The sequence below is a fragment of the Actinia tenebrosa genome, unplaced genomic scaffold, assembly GCF_029948245.1.
Source record: "Actinia tenebrosa isolate PJP-AT-01 unplaced genomic scaffold, QUT_ActTen_1.0 PGA_scaffold5__44_contigs__length_20552954, whole genome shotgun sequence".
Classification (NCBI taxonomy): domain Eukaryota; kingdom Metazoa; phylum Cnidaria; class Anthozoa; order Actiniaria; family Actiniidae; genus Actinia; species Actinia tenebrosa.
In genome coordinates this window covers 18,001,862-18,020,001 of record NW_028292582.1, presented here as the reverse complement: position 1 = coordinate 18,020,001, position 18,140 = coordinate 18,001,862, and the positions used below count along the sequence as shown (strand labels likewise).

The 18,140-nt window shown below is 37.9% G+C and overlaps 2 protein-coding genes across 2 annotated transcripts; both read left to right on the top strand.

Annotated features, from left to right (window-relative positions):
* Positions 1-641: 641 nt before the first annotated feature.
* Positions 642-2,446, top strand: LOC148906776 (uncharacterized). The gene is made up of 3 exons (XM_089037583.1): positions 642-931; positions 1,617-1,715; positions 2,209-2,446. The coding sequence occupies exons 1-3, from the start codon at positions 719-721 to the stop codon at positions 2,323-2,325; spliced, it is 429 nt and encodes a 142-aa protein (XP_088893709.1). The 5' UTR covers positions 642-718; the 3' UTR covers positions 2,326-2,446.
* A 6,009-nt stretch (positions 2,447-8,455) lies between these two features.
* LOC148906775 (uncharacterized) lies at positions 8,456-15,370 on the top strand. Its single transcript, XM_089038123.1, has 3 exons — positions 8,456-8,771; positions 9,676-9,780; positions 15,275-15,370. The coding sequence occupies exons 1-3, from the start codon at positions 8,505-8,507 to the stop codon at positions 15,368-15,370; spliced, it is 468 nt and encodes a 155-aa protein (XP_088894249.1). The 5' UTR covers positions 8,456-8,504.
* Positions 15,371-18,140: the final 2,770 nt, after the last annotated feature.

The following is an 18,140-nucleotide window of genomic DNA, read 5'->3' as shown; positions in this document are numbered from 1 at the left end:
ATCACTCGTCATTATCATTATTATTATTACTAGTATCTTGTTAGTAGTTTGTTTGAATTTAAATTATAAAGTTTCGCATTCTATTTATTTGTCGAACTAAGCAACTCTTAGGACTATTATTGGCCTTATTTTGAAAAAAAAAGTTGCTGAAATAATAAAATTGAAATTATTTCTCTTGTCACTCATTCTAAATTCTTTTAACATGTCTATTTCGTAGCGTTGGCCAGGTTGATAGGATGGACTCAAGTTTTCTTCGTAACCTTCCATTCATATAGGTTGAGTTAGCTAAAACATATCAAGTTGAAACAAAACCTTTAAGCAGCTGCTTGGCAGCTTTGCGGACACCAAGAAACCTGAATATATGGCTTATGACACTTCTCATAAAGTGTGATGAGGTTTCGACATATAAGTGTTCTCGTTTTAATACAATCTCATCCAAACTAACTTTCGTTGAAAAAGAACACCTACGGTCATTCTTGAATTCTTCGTCTCATACTTGTTCAACCTTTCTTTTTCATCGACTTCATGAAAACATTTGTAAGTTGATTGAAAACTTATATCAGCTTTACAGCTTTACTAACAACACAAGACATTTCTGCGTGTGTTTTTGTAAGTCATAACGACATTTTGGGTACAAAAGCCTTGCATCCCTGAAGGCTAGATAATTTCTTTCCAAGTTGAGCAGCGTCACGTACTTGATCGATCTTCTTCGTTCGCGATGAAGACCTTGTTGTTACTCCTTGCATTAATGTTTCTTGCTGTTCACAGCGAGACAAAGATAGAGGACGAAGCCCTTGGGAATGCCGATGAAAATAACTTGAAAGAAATCGTTATGGATGATGATGATAATTATGGTGGTGGGGATGATGATGACGACGACGACGACGACGATGATGACGACAATGGGTCTGGTCCTATTCCGCCTTCACGAGTAAGTCATATGTTTATAAGCTATATTTACAAAGAGAGGTTCTTTTCCACACGTTAGGCAACAGTGTTGGACGATTTAAACAAGGGAAAATCCAAAACAATATTGAATTTTGATGAGTAGGTAAACAGGGAAGAGGGAGGGGGCTGGCGAACAGGAGTTTTAGCCAGGGAGAAAACCATTTATTTGTGTAAGGCTTTCCTGTTGTCACGATTAGAAACAGCATATAATTTTTGCTTTAATTTTAGCAAGTGTTTTCCCAATCCCCCGCCCATTCTCACCGCCCTTCCTCCCTATGCCTCTGTACTTGGAATTCGACATCGAATTCATAATAGGTTTATCAGAGTTAACCTGGCTAGGTTTCGTTGAAGAAAAAAACAGCTTTTACTCGGCATTTGAAAAATAGTCGTCTTTGGACCACATTGTTTCCCTCCATCCCAGTAATCCTTGAATTTGTTAATTTTACACACACACACAAAACAACTTTAAGAAAATATATTGACTACAGAATCACTCAAAAAATACAAAAATAGTTTAAGAGTATGAGAATATTTATAGTCTATTCCTTTTTTTTCTTTTTTTTTTTTTTTTTTTTTTTTTCTTTTTTTTTTTTCGTTTTTGTTTTTGTTTGTATGTTTGTTTGTATTTTTATTTTATTTTATCTTATTTATTTTTTATTATCCTCCAGAAATGCCAACAAAAATACATGCAGTGTATGAAGAATGCGAACGGATTGACGGATCGTCAACAGTGCAAACAAGATTACCGACAATGCGTCAGCAGACGGGTAAACACACTCACCAATCTCATTCGTTTTTCTTTTTCTTTTCTTTGTCCTTTATCTTCTGTCTTATGAGCAGTTGAATTAACAGCTAACTTTATTCCCCCCAAAAAGTGGAGTAAGTTAAATTATATCATACTACTCACGGCTGTTACACTAGATTCTTAACTATTAATTCATATTAGTAATTCTGCGTATATTTAGTAGTACTACCGCTACAGTGCTGATTCTCACCGGACCCTCGCTCCAAAACACCTAAGTCCAATACTGTTATTGGGACAAGACAACTACGCAGGCCAAAAAAATAAATAAATAAAGGGATTGGGTTAGACTGCGCAGCAGGTTATCCTTACGGGATGGTGGGTGGGTGGGTGGAAGGATAAAAATTCAAAAATATATCCGACTGTTCAGCGGTATACTCTACTGGTTGCCAATGTCTACTGGTTTCATCTCGCTTGCATTTCACATTGACTCATGATACAAACTATTCTCGTTTCAGCCTTGTCGACTCCAACGTTATATATGCCTAAGGAATGCTGGATGGGATTACTACAAGAGGTACTTATGTCACTTGAGGTACAAACAGTGCCGTGCAGGAGGAAAGAAACCTCAGTGAACAGAGTAATAAAGCAAGACATTCAACTATAGATCATGTGACAACCAAACAACCAATCAGCTTTTAATCAACTTAATTATATGAAGAGTTATAGTTCACAATTAAATAGTAGTGTGTATGATCCCTCATTGCCATGGTATTACTTATAATGATACCATGATCACCTCGGATTCTTTTGGCTGCTTTACAAAACCGAATTTCCCGCATGCATAGAACATGAGGTAAATTTAGAAGAAAAAGAAATCCTTTGTCTTTTACTAAATTTCCCTGTCGCATATATTAAAAGTAGGGAAGTTTAGTAAAAGACAAAGGATTTAATTTAATTGTCCAATAAGTGTTTGTAAGCCGAGTTAAGATTCATGATAGTTATGATTCATCAGCTTTTTAATAAATTTTTTTTTTTTCATTGTCTTCTAAATTTCCCTCATGTCCTATGCATGAGGGAAATTTAGGCCCCGTCCACACGTATCCGGAAATTTTTGTATCCGCAAATTTTTTTTACGGATACGGGTTGCGTCCACACGTGTCCGCAATTTTTTGTGTCCGTATCCGCAAATTTTACGAAAACAGATACGTGTGGACGGTGAAAACGATTCGAATACGCTTCGTGTGGACGCAAACATTTTCGTATCCGCAAAAAATAATTTGCGGATACAAAACTTTTTCGGATACGTGTGGACGGGGCCTTAGGGAAATTTAGAATACAATGCTTCGTCTCCCTCAGGGACAGCTCAATGCCCCTGCAACTGAATCGATTACAACGTATCCTACTTATGATATTACTGCACGGTTTCCATGTGGGACGCGTTCTCAAATCTGCGCATGCTCAGTCATAAGATAAATTGAAAATGACATCTTGTTTTTAGATTATATTTTTGTTTTATTTAATTATTTAAGCTTCTCTCCGCTTAATGCGGTACATAAATGATTATTTCAGCTAAACTTTCTAAACTTTATTGCATCAAACTGAATATACAACTAATCTTTGTTAAAGTGCTAGTCTTACGAAAATTACACCATCCCTGGAAATTGTACCTTATAAAACTAGATATGTAATATAGCTTACTGTTCTTTTTCGATACGAGACTGGGGAGATGTTGCATTTAGCCGGTAAAGTTTGGCCGTTTGAGTCCGCCATTAAGCGATTGCGTTCCTGGCAATTAACTTTTAGTGATTCGAAGGAAGTGACGTCATACGCGCCACCCTTCAAAATTCGCGGCTTTTCAAAATGCGTAATTGCAACCAAATTTCGACTATTTTTGATTTAAAAACAAGTCTTAAACCAAGTCATGTCTTCTTACAGAGAATGCTGTAGAGTAAGTGTGGATAAAAAGGATGCCAGTTGCGCATATGACGTCACACATAAATTAAAATGCAACGACAAAATCGCTGCTCATAGAAATGGCGGACGAGCTTTTAACAATTTTCGGAAGTAGAATTCAGACGGGAAAAGTTTCTTTTTCGAACCAATTATTGTTTATTGGTGAACATTATAACCTATTTGAGCATATACAAAAACGGGGATTCTTTTGCGTCATTAATATTTTCGTAAGACTAGCACTTTAATTTTAAACACGTTTTGACCATTTTCTGTGTTTTTTGGTATTTGTCGGTACTCTATCTTCTCGAACTTTCTGTTCATCTCTATACGTAGCAAAGGAAAAACGTTGCGCCATGTTTGTCTACAGCATAGAGTGTTGCGAATGTATAATGCTTTTATCTGTGTGCACAGAGATTTCAAAATTGACATAAATAACAGGCACCAATTCAGAGCCATACAAAAGTAGGTTTTATTAAATAAGTGAATGCCGATTTTAGGGTATGTTGTACTATAAAATAATCCTTTTGTTTTCTAAAGTTTTAGTCCGATTATCAAAAAAGAACACAGTTTTGTAGGGTGACTAGAAACACACAAAGTAATGTTCATATACGCCCTTTCTAGATCGAATTAGAATTTAGAAGTTGATTTTTTGCGGAGTGGAGAAAAACCGGAGAGCCCGAAGAAAAATCCTCGAAGCACGGGAGAGAACCAACAAACAATTCTACTCACATATCCACATAAAACGACTGAGTTCGAGAATCGCGCATTGGTAAGAGGCGAGCGCTCTCACCACTACTCCACCCATGCTTTCCTTATCTATAAGCTATATATGATGAGATATATCTCAGCCTAATTTCAATCAAAATCAAACAAATTTAGTAGTATCAGCACTCTAGCTGCATCCTCCTCAAAATTAACTATTGCTGGTTTTCAATCATTCGCAAGAGAATGTAATAACAAAAGACACGGCGGCATGTTGGATGATATACCAAATGAGACTTATGACGAATCTTTTTTTAAATTCATCCAACATGGCGGCCGTGCAAAACATCAATAGAGGTAAGTTGTTAGGGTCACTGGCACCAGTGTGATGCCATAGCATTTTTTCATGTTCCATATTTTGAGTAGGAGTATACTGCAAAGGCCTTGAATTACATTCACCAATACTCTCAGAGATATACCTGTTTCAAAAAACTTTGTCGGTCGGACATCCGAAATTAAACTGAGACCGAGCAGAATTATGGGGACTAAGTGTTAAAAAAAATCAAAATACACTTAGTCAGACAACTCGTTAGCACAGGTTATCTTCAAAGTAGGTATATTGATATATGACTTGTTTCAAACTACTAATTCAAATCACAAAACAATTAATTATTTACCAGCTTACAATCCACAATTCATTTCGGTCACAGATTTCAGATCTCGCCAACAACGTTTATTGAAATAGGTGTATTATGGATGGTGGGTACAAAACGAAGATCGAAGACCAAAGACCCTCGAGTCATCGACATACGACTCGACTTTATAAGTCTTGCAGACTAATGGCAGACCGTCGAGTCATAAGTTGAAGAGCATGGGTTCAAGGATGGACCCTTGTGGAACACCGTGCTTCAGAAAAAAGCGTTATTTCTTTCTTCTAAATCACAATAGCAAACCAATAAGAATATACTGCCTACTAATGTTGTCATGTATTTTTGTCAAGAAAACGTGAGCAAAAAACAAAAACAAAACAAAAAAAACAACAAAAACAAAACAAAACAAAACAAAACAAAACAAAACAAAACAAAACAAAACAAAACAAAACAAAACAAAACAAAACAAAACAAAACAAAACAAAACAAAACAAAACAAAACAAAACAAAACAAAACAAAACAAAACAAAACAAAACAAAACAAAACAAAACAAAACAAAACAAAACAAAACAAAACAAAACAAAACAAAACAAAACAAAACAAAACAAACAAAACAAAACAAAACAAAACAAAACAAAACAAAACAAAACAAAACAAAACAAAACAAAACAAAACAAACAAAACAAAACAAAACAAAACAAAACAAAACAAACAAAACAAAACAAAACAAAACAAAACAAAACAAAACAAAACAAAACAAAACAAACAAAACAAAACAAAACAAAACAAAACAAAACAAAACAAAACAAAACAAAACAAAACAAAACAAAACAAAACAAAACAAAACAAAACAAAACAAAACAAAACAAAACAAAACAAAACAAAACAAAACAAAACAAAACAAAACAAAACAAAACAAAACAAAACAAAACAAAACAAAACAAAACAAAGCAAAGCAAAGCAAAGCAAAGCAAAACAAAACAAAACAAAAAACGCACAAACAAACGACCAATTGAATAATTCTAAAATTGGCAAAAATGTGACTCTGATAAAAGCATCAATCGGTTCTTATGATGGCTAAAATCATGAATTTTAGAGCTTTATTCTCTAGTTCATTTTTTCTCGTCTCTATGTATTAAACTAGTGACTGTTTCCTAACCTTTGATTCAGTATCAAGACTTACTCAACTGACCAACTACGACATTCCGATTTGTTGATGAATCTATGAATTATTAATAAGTTTGACAACTGCAGTTCTTGATTTTTTAACAATTCGATTATTATTTAGTAATTTTGGGGTCATATTTCAATGGTAGTTTTATTTGTCAATCTGTTGTGAATTTATGCAAACACTGTCACATTTATTTGTATTTGAGAGACCCGCTGATCAAACAAAATTCAATTTAATTTTTCTCTGTTTTTCTCCAGGTTCTCCGATCGTTAACCTCCCTCCACAAACACCGACTTGTGAGTTGAGAGTTGTGCCATGTTTAGAACATTACGTTTAGTGGTAGTGAGTGTGGAGTGGGTTGTATACTAAAACAATTAACCTCTGACTATGGAGAATCGGTAACGCCTCTCCGATCGAATCAAAACGTAAAATAAAAGATGTATTTGTTTTATTCATAGTCTTTTTTTTTTCTTTTTTTTCTTTTTTTTTTTTTTGCTATTACGAGTGTAACGACCCTCCTGCAACACTATAAATATCATTCTCCAACACAATTTTGTGATAAATAACACTAAGTTAGCTGAACGAAAACGTTGAAGCGCCTAAATGAAAGTCTCCAGCAATAGTTGTCGCAGATACACTTATTTCAATAAAGTTAGTCACACCTGAAAAGCTATAAAGCTGAGACCGACAAGGATTATGGATAGATACATTTTACATGTTTCAACCGCTTGATAACTGTTGATGAACTTGAGATCTTCTACCAGTTACAAGTTAACCTCCTTCGGTTTATGTCAAAAGTATTACTTGTTGGATATAAAATATTTCCCATTATTCTCAGCGACCACAGCTTTCTAGGTTTTTGGTGACTAACTTTATTGAAATAAGTATACACCTGGAAAATAAATATATGTTATCTATCGGCCAGGAGGCCCGCATAGGGAAAGACTGTGCCCGAGGTCATGAATGTACGGAATGTTTTTTTTTTTCTTAAAAAAGAAAAAAAATTAAAATAGCGCTAGCCCCTTTTCCCATACGTTAACGAACATGCTTTAAAATTTAATGATTAACTATCGGTTACTAGTTGCGACTGCGTTTGTGTGTTGAACAAGTGATTAAGAGGAAAACTTAAACTAAGTGTAAAAAAATTGAGCTATTTACAAATATCATAAAACCACTTTCCGGTTAGTTCGGTCGTTTGGGCAACGGGCAGGTACTTCGATTCAGTTATTTTAGTAGAAGATGCTCTAAAAAATCTGCAAATGGTTAGACCTTCGCCGTGGCTTGACCACGTTAAATATAGGTATAAAGGGCCAGAAGTGCTAAGTTGCCAACTGTCACGTGTCACTGTCTCTAAACAAATAAAAACGCATCTTTAATCATTATTTATACTGATGTCTTTTGTATTACATAAAACAAATAATCTATTTAATAAACCCTATCGGTGCATTGGGTTCCTCTAACGATGCTGCAATCAATCCTTTGATCTAACTGCATTATTGATCATACATTCGTTATATGTAAAGTTTCAATTCATGTGAGATTCTTTTTTATATTGCCGTTTGAAAAATTACTGACTAGTTGAAGAAAAAGTTTCCGGGAAAGCTAAATTTAAAGGTATTGGTTTCTAGGTCAAATTAATTATAATTTAAGTTCAAATCTTCTGAGGAAATTTTAAACTCAGGGGTGATACTTATCTTACGGTCATTCGTTCAGGGTTCAGAGTTGGGTGAAGCGATCGATGGTGTCAGAAGCAGAAATATTAAGAGTGTTAGGTTTTGCTGAGAGAGTAAAACCGGAGACCCTGAAGAAAAACCCACCAATCAAGAAAGAGACGTAGCAAACTCTACTCACGTTGATTGATGCCGACGCCATAATGCTGAGTCCAGGGATCGAACCACAGACCCCAGCGAGGGAAGAGGCGAGTGTTCTACGAACACATAACCTTTAATTCCGTACTAGATCCTGGTTGCGTAATTATGACAGCAATTTTAATTTAAACTTTCATACATGGCTATTTATTTTTAATTACCGTTTAATTTCCACAACAAATGCAACACTTAAGTCAGATTGACAGCTTGGTTTCATTCTTTTCTTCCACCATTTCTATTCACATCAATAAGACTGATTAAAACATTTCACTGGAATCCAAACGCTTTAATCAGCCTTACAGCTTTACTAACAACACGTACCCTGCATCATGTGCTCAATATAAAATAACAGGTCTTTAATAAATGCCGCGGAGCCTCTGTATTTAAAAGGCCAACTTCTTTGACATCTCAACCACTTCTTCCAAAGTTGCTAAAGGGTTTACTCAAGTTGAGGGTTTCGTTCAAAATGAAGGCATTTTTGTGGCTTCTAGTCTTAATAGTTGTTGTGCATGCTGAGACGCGCATAGAAGACGAAAACTTTGAGTCGATAGGCAAAGATAGCCTAAAAGGAGTTGTCCAAGGAGATGATGATGATGATAATTTTGGGAGTATCGGAGGTGGTGGCATTGGCGGTGGAGGGATCGGAGGTGGTGGTATAGGTGGCGGCGGTATAGGAGGAGGAGGTGACGACGACGATGATGATAATGGCTCTGGAACAGCCCCACCTCCACAGGTAAGCGAAATAGAAATTCGAAATTGCCTCATTTCGTTGCGTACGAAAGAAAAACGAGGCTTACCTCAGATCTCAAACAGCTTTTACGTCATCTGACATATGATTGAGTTGATGGTCAGGGTCCTTCCCTCCGCTGGTATATAACTTCCAATTTTATCTGTGAGTTCGCTGCGTGCCGTCCTATAAGTAGTATAATATAGTAGATAAGGGGTGGGTATGAAGTTGAGAACGAATTGGGAGGAAAGGGATTCCCACTGATCTTGATTGGCATGGAAGGTATATAAGATACGGTATTGTCTCTCATCGCTGTGTGGCCTTTTGTTGTGTGTTTAACTGAATAACATATATAGTTTGTTTGATGCGTTTTAGTTTTGTACACATAGTATTGAATGTAGTGGTAGAGTGTGTTTGAGCTCGATAGAAAGCGGACCAAATTGAAAGCAAGTATTGATACTGATTTTGGTTTATCTAGTATATGTAAAAAGGGAAGGTATGTATATGATATGCATATATACGTGGAATTGTGCTCAGAGAATTGGGGGTGTACTTATTTCATCCCTTCTTTTTTACTCTCTTAAGCTTTCTAAATTAAGCTTTCTGCATAGTTGCAAACATGGTTTTTTGCTATTGTGTAATTTGCAACGCTTTATGTTAAGTTATTCTATTACTGTTTTACTTATAGTCTTATAACTTATAGCTCTTGGCCCGGCTGTGCGAAGCCTGGATAACGCTATCCGCAGACAAATTCCAGACCCTTACTTGTAATTACTTGCACCGATGATTCTAGCACGGCTGACCAAATATGTGTGTGAACTTAAAAAACTATCGTAATCTGTCTTATAAACTTCTGTTGAATTTTCACTTCCAAATGTCACTAATGTTGATTACTGTTTCTATTATTTAGTACTGTGTCGTGAGGTACAGACAGTGTATGATGTTTGCTTTTACCTGGTACGCCAAACAAGTCTGTACAAACCAGTATTATCAGTGTGTGAGGATCATGACGCATGTAAGTACAGTAAAGTTGGCGATGGACAGACAGACTTAAGGGTAGCGAAGGACTAACCATAGGCGCCCTTGACAGAAAAAAGATGGGGATGTAGTGTTTAACACTAGGCGTAGCCGTAGGGTCTTAGACCTGATAAAATTAAGACGTTCTGCGAGTTAAACTCAAGCATAATTCATGCCTATTTAGAGCTAATATACACGTCGCGAACATGGACTTTTATGCTTCGATAGAGGCTTGTAAGTTATGCTGTAATGCGCAATCAGTCCAAAAAGGTTCCCACGAGTTCAAGATAGCATGTCAAACTCAAGACAGGAGCGCTAGTGGAAGAGATGTTGAAAGTTAACGGTGATCGTAGATGACTGACCTTGATGAGGTTCTAAGTTCTCGTCTAAGTTTGGATTTTTTAGTTTTCAAACTCATTAATATTTCATGATATCAATGACCAATGGCGACTTAAAGTGAGATTGGTCATATTTATACTGCCAAGATAACAATAGCTTAATTACCTGGATTTGCGTAATTGGCGGCATCGGTCTAATGAGTGGGAGTCGCTGTTTCGTTGTTGTGGGTGGAGTTATTGTTACCGGGCTGAAATTAGCAGCCAACTCGGCAGCCAACTCAATATTTCGAAATATTGCCTCGAATGCTATAAATTATGAATGGTATATCCAAAGAAAACCTTTTTATAAAAATTTTAAAAGTCACAACTATCAAAATAATATTAATATCTTTAATATATTACTTATTAAGTTTTAAACCTGGGTCTTTCTCTCTGTCACACACTGAATAAACTCAAAAAATAAAAATAAAAAACACGTCACAGCATTTATTAATGAAAAAACCTTTCAACTAACAATGTCCAATACAGAAATCTCTAACGAAGTTAATTATTAACATTTGCAATTGCAACTGTGACATTTATAAACAAACAAAGTTACGAAACTCAATAAACTCGTAATAATCAAGCTTTGTAGATGGACTAGCAGACACCTTTACAGTGACTATCGAGCTTTGTAGATGGAGTAGTAACCATAGTTACTGTGACAATCGAGCTTTTTAGATGGACTAGCAGCCATTTTAACTGTGACTATCGAGCTTTGTAGATGGACAAACGGCCATCGTTAGTGTGACTATCGAGCTTTGTAGATGGACTAGCAGACACCTTTACTGTGATAATCGAGCTTTGTAGATGGAGTAGCATCCATCGTTACTGTGACTATTGAGCTTTGTAGATGGACTAGCAGCCATGGTAACAGTGACAATCGAGCTTTGTAGATGGACTAGCAGCCATCGTTACTATGACAATCGAGCTTTGTAGATGGACTAGCAGACACCTTTACTGTGACTATCGAGCTTTGTAGATGGAGTAGTAACCATGGTTACTGTGACTATCGAGCTTTGTAGATGGACAAACGGCTATCGTTACTGTGACAATCGAGCTTTGTAGATGGACAAATGGCTATCGTTACTGTGACAATCGAGCTTTGTAGATGGACAAACGGCTATCGTTACTGTGACAATCGAGCTTTGTAGATGGACTAGCAGACACCTTTACTGTGACTATCGAGCCTTGTAGATGGAGTAGTAACCATGGTTACTGTGACTATCGAGCTTTGTAGATGGACAAACGGCTATCGTTACTGTGACAATCGAGCTTTGTAGATGGACAAACGGCCATCGTTACTGTGACTATCGAGCTTTGTAGATGGACTAGCAGACACCTTTACTGTGATAATCGAGCTTTGTAGATGGACTAGCAGACACCTTTACTGTGACTATCGAGCCTTGTAGATGGAGTAGTAACCATGGTTACTGTGACTATCGAGCTTTGTAGATGGACTAGCAGACACCAATACTGTGATAATCGAGCTTTGTAGATGGAGTAGCATCCATCGTTACTGTGACTATCGAGCTTTGTAGATGGACTAGCAGCCATGTTAACAGTGACTATCGAGCTTTGTAGATGGACTAGCAGCCATGGTAACAGTGACAATCGAGCTTTGTAGATGGACTAGCAGACACCTTTACTGTGACTATCGAGCTTTGTAGATGGACTAGCAGACACCTTTACTGTGACTATCGAGCCTTGTAGATGGAGTAGTAACCATGGTTACTGTGACTATCGAGCTTTGTAGATGGACAAACGGCAATCGTTACTGTGACAATCGAGCTTTGTAGATGGACAAACGGCTATCGTTACTGTGACAATCGAGCTTTGTAGATGGACAAACTGCTATCGTTACTGTGGCAATCGAGCTTTGCAGATGGACTAGCAGCCATGGTAACAGTGACAATCGAGCTTTGTAGATGGACTAGCAGACACCTTTACTGTGACAATCGAGCTTTGTAGATGGGCTAGCAGCCATGGTAACAGTGACAATCGAGCTTTGTAGATGGACTAGCAGCCATCGTTACTATGACAATCGAGCTTTGTAGATGGACTAGCAGCCATGGTAACAGTGACAATCGAGCTTTGTAGATGGACTAGCAGACACCTTTACTGTGACTATCGAGCTTTGTAGATGGACAAACGGCCATCGTTACTGTGACTATCGAGCTTTGTAGATGGACTAGCAGACACCTTTACTGTGATAATCGAGCTTTGTAGATGGACTAGCAGACACCTTTACTGTGACTATCGAGCCTTGTAGATGGAGTAGTAACCATGGTTACTGTGACTATCGAGCTTTGTAGATGGACAAACGGCTATCGTTACTGTGACAATCGAGCTTTGTAGATGGACTAGCAGACACCTTTACTGTGACTATCGAGCTTTGTAGATGGACTAGCAGACACCTTTACTGTGACTATCGAGCTTTGTAGATGGAGTAGTAACCATGGTTACTGTGACTATCGAGCTTTGTAGATGGACAAACGGCTATCGTTACTGTGACAATCGAGCTTTGTAGATGGACAAACGGCTATCGTTACTGTGACAATCGAGCTTTGTAGATGGACTAGCAGCCATGGTAACAGTGACACTCGAGCTTTGTAGATGGACTAGCAGACACCTTTACTGTGACTATCGAGCTTTGTAGATGGGCTAGCAGCCATGGTAACAGTGACAATCGAGCTTTGTAGATGGACTAGCAGCCATGTTAATAGTGACAATCGAGCTTTGTAGATGGACTAGCAGCCATCGTTACTGTGACTATCGAGCTTTGTAGATGGACTAGCAGACACCTTTACTGTGACTATCGAGCTTTGTAGATGGACTAGCAGACAACTTTAGTGTGACAATTGAGCTTTGTAGATGGACTAGCAGTCATGGTAACAGTGACAATCGAGCTTTGTAGATGGACTAGCAGCCATCGTTACTATGACAATCGAGCTTTGTAGATGGACTAGCAGACACCTTTACTGTGACTATCGAGCTTTGTAGATGGAGTAGTAACCATGGTTACTGTGACTATCGAGCTTTGTAGATGGCCAAACGGCTATCGTTACTGTGACAATCGAGCTTTGTAGATGGACAAACGGCTATCGTAACTGTGACTATCGAGCTTTGTAGATGGACTAGCAGCCATGGTAACAGTGACAATCGAGCTTTGTAGATGGACTAGCATCCATCGTTACTACGACAATCGAGCTTTGTAGATGGACTAGCAGACAACTTTACTGTGACTATCGAGCTTTGTAGATGGGCTAGCAGCCATGGTAACAGTGACAATCGAGCTTTGTAGATGGACTAGCAGCCATCGTTACTATGACAATCGAGCTTTGTAGATGGACTAGCAGACACCTTTACTGTGACTATCGAGCCTTGTAGATGGAGTAGTAACCATGGTTTCTGTGACTATCGAGCTTTGTAGATGGACTAGTAGCCATGTTAACATGGGATGGAGTTCAAAGTCCAATCGGGCATAAAGTTTATGCTAATTGCAACAGGTTGACATATGAATTTTGCCCGGAGAATTGCTTTACGACTTTTAAGCTCGTACTTTAGTACTTTACCTCAAGGTGACAGGTAAAAACAAGAATTGGTTGCTCGAGTATTTGCGGTAAGTGTCGTATGTTGAATTTAAAGTTGATTGGAATTTTCATATCTTCGTTTTCGACGTTGTAAATTTCAACTGAATAATAAAATCAAAATTCGAAAATTCAAATCATTAATCGACTCTAGGAGTCAACGCGTGAACGTGTTTGACTGTAACAATGCTCAGTCTAACAATACATGCAGCAAATCAGCAGAGAATTTAATATTATGATTTTTCGCTGGATTGTTTTCACCTAATGTTTTGGGTTTACTGTGTTAGTGTTCAGATGGTTGGCTACATGTCACATGAAATACTTGAAGGGACAGAAGCAGTCCATGGCCGCTATAACTTTACAGTCAAACAAGCTCACGCGTTGACCCCTTTTTTACCTGTCACCTTGAGGTTTCTCTTCCTGAGGAATTCTTTCAAGGCTTCGACTCTCCACATAGCAACTTCATCAAAAGATGGATGATCATTCTCGATGTTTTTGTCATTTTCATCCATTATCAGTTAAAAAAAACAACTAAAGCACGAGCTTAAAGTCGTAAAGCAATTCTCCGGGCAAGATTTATATGTTAAGCTGTTGCAATTAGCATAAACTCATGCCCGATTGGACTTTGAACTCTATCCCACGATGCAACGCGAACTCACATTCGCGTTCCATGTATGGGTGAGTGGGTTAAGATCATATATGCGGATGGGAATTCGAAGAGACTGGGAACTGGGGGGGGGGGGGGATATGGGGGGGGGGGGGAGTTGGCTTCTTTTTAACTCGTGGATACGCGAAGCGTAGAAAAGAGTTATTGTAAGGGGTCTGAATATGCAAATTTGTCACTCACTCACTCACTAAGATTTTAGCAGATCGATAATTTCAATTAACGTTTAAAACTGCTTATCAATCCTCCTGCGTTATCAACCTACAAACGTTACTCGAAACTTACTTTCGGACTTCATACAAACCGACGCACGAACTTCTTATCCACTAAAGGGTAGACAAGCCATTGTATTTATATCACGAGCTGGATATTCCATTTTTTGATGTTGGATGATGTCTGGCATCAGGGCAAGCTAGCACTGAGCATGCTCATACTCGCAAATAGCTTGACCTTTGGATTATTTGATCAAAAGAATCAAGGAAAGATTGATGCATGTTGCATCAGATAAAAGGAAATATAAAATAGGCTCCTAAACTGGATAAGATTTACATAAAATGAACAAAAAAGCATAAAAATAATTCGTTTACGACATTCAAGATAATTCTTCGGATTTACGTAAAAAAATCTACGAAGAACAACAAAACAAGGAAATATGCCAGGCTTATCCTACAGCCTTGAATGAAAACAAGTTGAATAATTAATATTTCTAAACGAATTTGTAAAGATTATCATAATAATAATGATCCCGGCGCTTATTTCACAATGTAAGGAAATAGTATCGCATCATGTGAAAAAGGCGGACGACACTAGAAGGTCACAAATAATTTACTACGCATAACTTGTTCGCAACTTTCTTCTCAGGGTTACGTTTCAGGAGCACAGCTAGGGGAACCAACATCAAGAGTGCAAGTAGGATTCAGAGGATGGTATCCACGAGTTTGCGATGCGGCAGTTTGATTTCCCTTTTGCATATTATTAGGCTTTGGTCAAAGTCGAACTTCACATATATGAGCTGTATCAAAGCTAGTGTATTTAGGATCGACTGATATAATTAAGTTCGACCGGCCAAGTCTTCAGTCAAACTTTTTTAAGGTCGATCTTCAAACAAACCATGTTTATGTGCAGTAAAATGGTCAACATTCACACCATCGTAAATGGCGACCATAATGGAATAAAATACGTCCGTGTTCTCATACGAATGTGGGGCATGCACTTTAGGATGCAATTAGGCACGACTCATGGTCATTTGAAGTTCGACGTTTGACCTTAGTCTTATCTTTTATAATTTTAATTTTAAATGAGAGGATGTTGAGTGACATAGAAACACATCTAGCACACAGGGATTCCATGCAAATACAGGAAAGCATTTTAAAAGATTTTAAAACTTATTGTCGCTGCTCGCCAAATCGCAGCAAACGTAAATGAAGAAAAACACGATAAAAATCACCCAGCCAAAGTCTCGACCTCATTTGTAATTAACTTTAATATGTTTTTGTTACTTGGTAATCTCAAAAATGATAGCAGAACATCAAATTATACACCGAGACATTTGCGTCTACTGATCAGGGCCTACGGCAACGAGAAAAACTAAAAACAGGAAAATACTGACATATATATCAAAAACTGATACGAGCAGCAGGTAATATTTTATGAACAGTATGTCTTCCAGGTTCTAGTTCTGTCAACGTAAAATGTAGCGTCAAGTTTGGGAAAGTAGTGTTTGAAAGTTCGTAGAGTAGCAGTTACGGATTGAGCCGGATGTCCAATGAAAAACCATGCGGTTGAAAAAGAGTTCCTGAAAAGTGTAGTTTCATTGCAATGCAATGGCTGGGCTGTCAAAGTATCTTAGCAGAAGTCGATCACTAAGGGATCTAGAGCGTGCAGTGAAACTTGTTACAAAGTTTGAAATGCCTAGCTCATACTGACCGAAATAACATTGGTAGGGAAAATGATCCTTGATTTCAAGCCAGTACGAAAGAGGAAAGAGGAAATAAGTTGAGACTCTTTAAATGGACGCTGTAAGAAAAGTCACAATCTTACAGTATGAACTTGGTGGATCTTCTCTGGACACACTCTCCGAGCGAATAAGATCACCGACAACTTTGAAATAGGTGTATCCTGATATATCAATCTTCAGAACCAACTCAAGATCAATCAATCAGAATTGAGGATTTGTTATGGTATTTTGATTAGCATTTCCCATGATCCTACGCGCCACTTACAGACCTAAAAAATGGAGGACAAATCTTTGTGTAATGGTCGCTATACAAAAGAAACGAAGAATTACGAGCCATTATAAAATTTGTATTTCTTCAAAAATGCTATGTAAAAGCAAAAATAAAATAGTTGACCCACAATTTCTTTCAGGGGACAAGATCAACTCGGCTGATCTGGGTTAGCTGGGTTAGTTTATGGAAAGCATGGGTGGCGTAGCGGTGAGAGCGCTCGCCTCTTACCAATGCGACCCGGGTTCGAGTCCCTACGAGCTAGGTGTTGTATGTGGGTTGAGTTGTTTGTTGGTTCTCTCCTGTGCTTCGAGGGTTTTTCTCCGGGTTCTCCGGTTTTCCTCCCTCCGCAAAAACCAACTTCTAAATTCCAATTCGATCTTGGGCTTTCACCTAGCATGGATCTGAGGGTTCCGTTCGTGATTGTCCCATTCTGTGATTACAGAGAAAACTGATAGATTTTTTGATAGCGAAATAATAGTTTTACGGAAGCTAGGTTTTAGCCAGTCTGCGAAATTTGAAAAACAAAACTTGCAACCTTTATCAAATATGGGTCTGTGATGGGTCTAAGAGTCGTAAAACTTAGGTCTGTGACTAAGGAATATAAATAACCTCAATCTGTCCCAGTTCACCTGGCAGGTGTTTCCACACTCGATATAATGAAACAAGACAAAAACATGTGTATTTTTTGCAAATTTTTTACTTTAGTGCGTCATCGTGGATGCTCAACAAAGCTCATATTGCTTGAACAGACACCTTAGTTCTTTCAACTCCTCTCAACGACTACTTGGCAGTTGTCATTCTTCTCAGTGTTGTTTTCTTTTATTGTTTTCTATTGTTACATTTATTAGCCGGTATGCTTGCATCAAACAGTAGAAATAAAAGCGGTGATGGGTTTGTTACAATACATATTTGTCAATCGCTTGGCAAAGCCTCTATATTTGAACAGCTAACCCAACCCTAAACTCCATGACACCCTGAGGATGGTTAATCCTAGCTAGGTCTTAGAAACCAATAAGTAATATGGTAAAGAAATTTTAGGCGCAGGGTGTTACACGTAACCCCGACTAAGCTAACCTCCTGTTCTATATTCGAATTCGATTTTTGAGCTAGCCATGATGCCCCGACTTAGAATCGCCCAGAGGCTCTTTCGTGGTTCGATCTGTGAGTTGGCAGTTTACGTGCCCTGACGTACATTAGCCCAGAGGTTCTTTCAGGGTTCGAACTGTAAGTTAGCTGTACCCTGACTTAGAACACCCCAGAGGTTGTTTCAGGGTTCGATATATAAGTTAGCCGTTCCGTGACCTAGAACAGCCCAGAGTTTTGATTCATCAGCTTTTTAATAATAAATCAAGCCAAGCTTTCAAGCATCTTGCTCTTCATCAGGGTAAACGGTTGTGACAGTTTTACAAGGAACACGCAACATAACAATGTGCGCGTGCTATAGTTAAATGTATCAGTTGCTAGGAGAATTAATTGCGCGCTCAGAGGTTGTTTCAGGG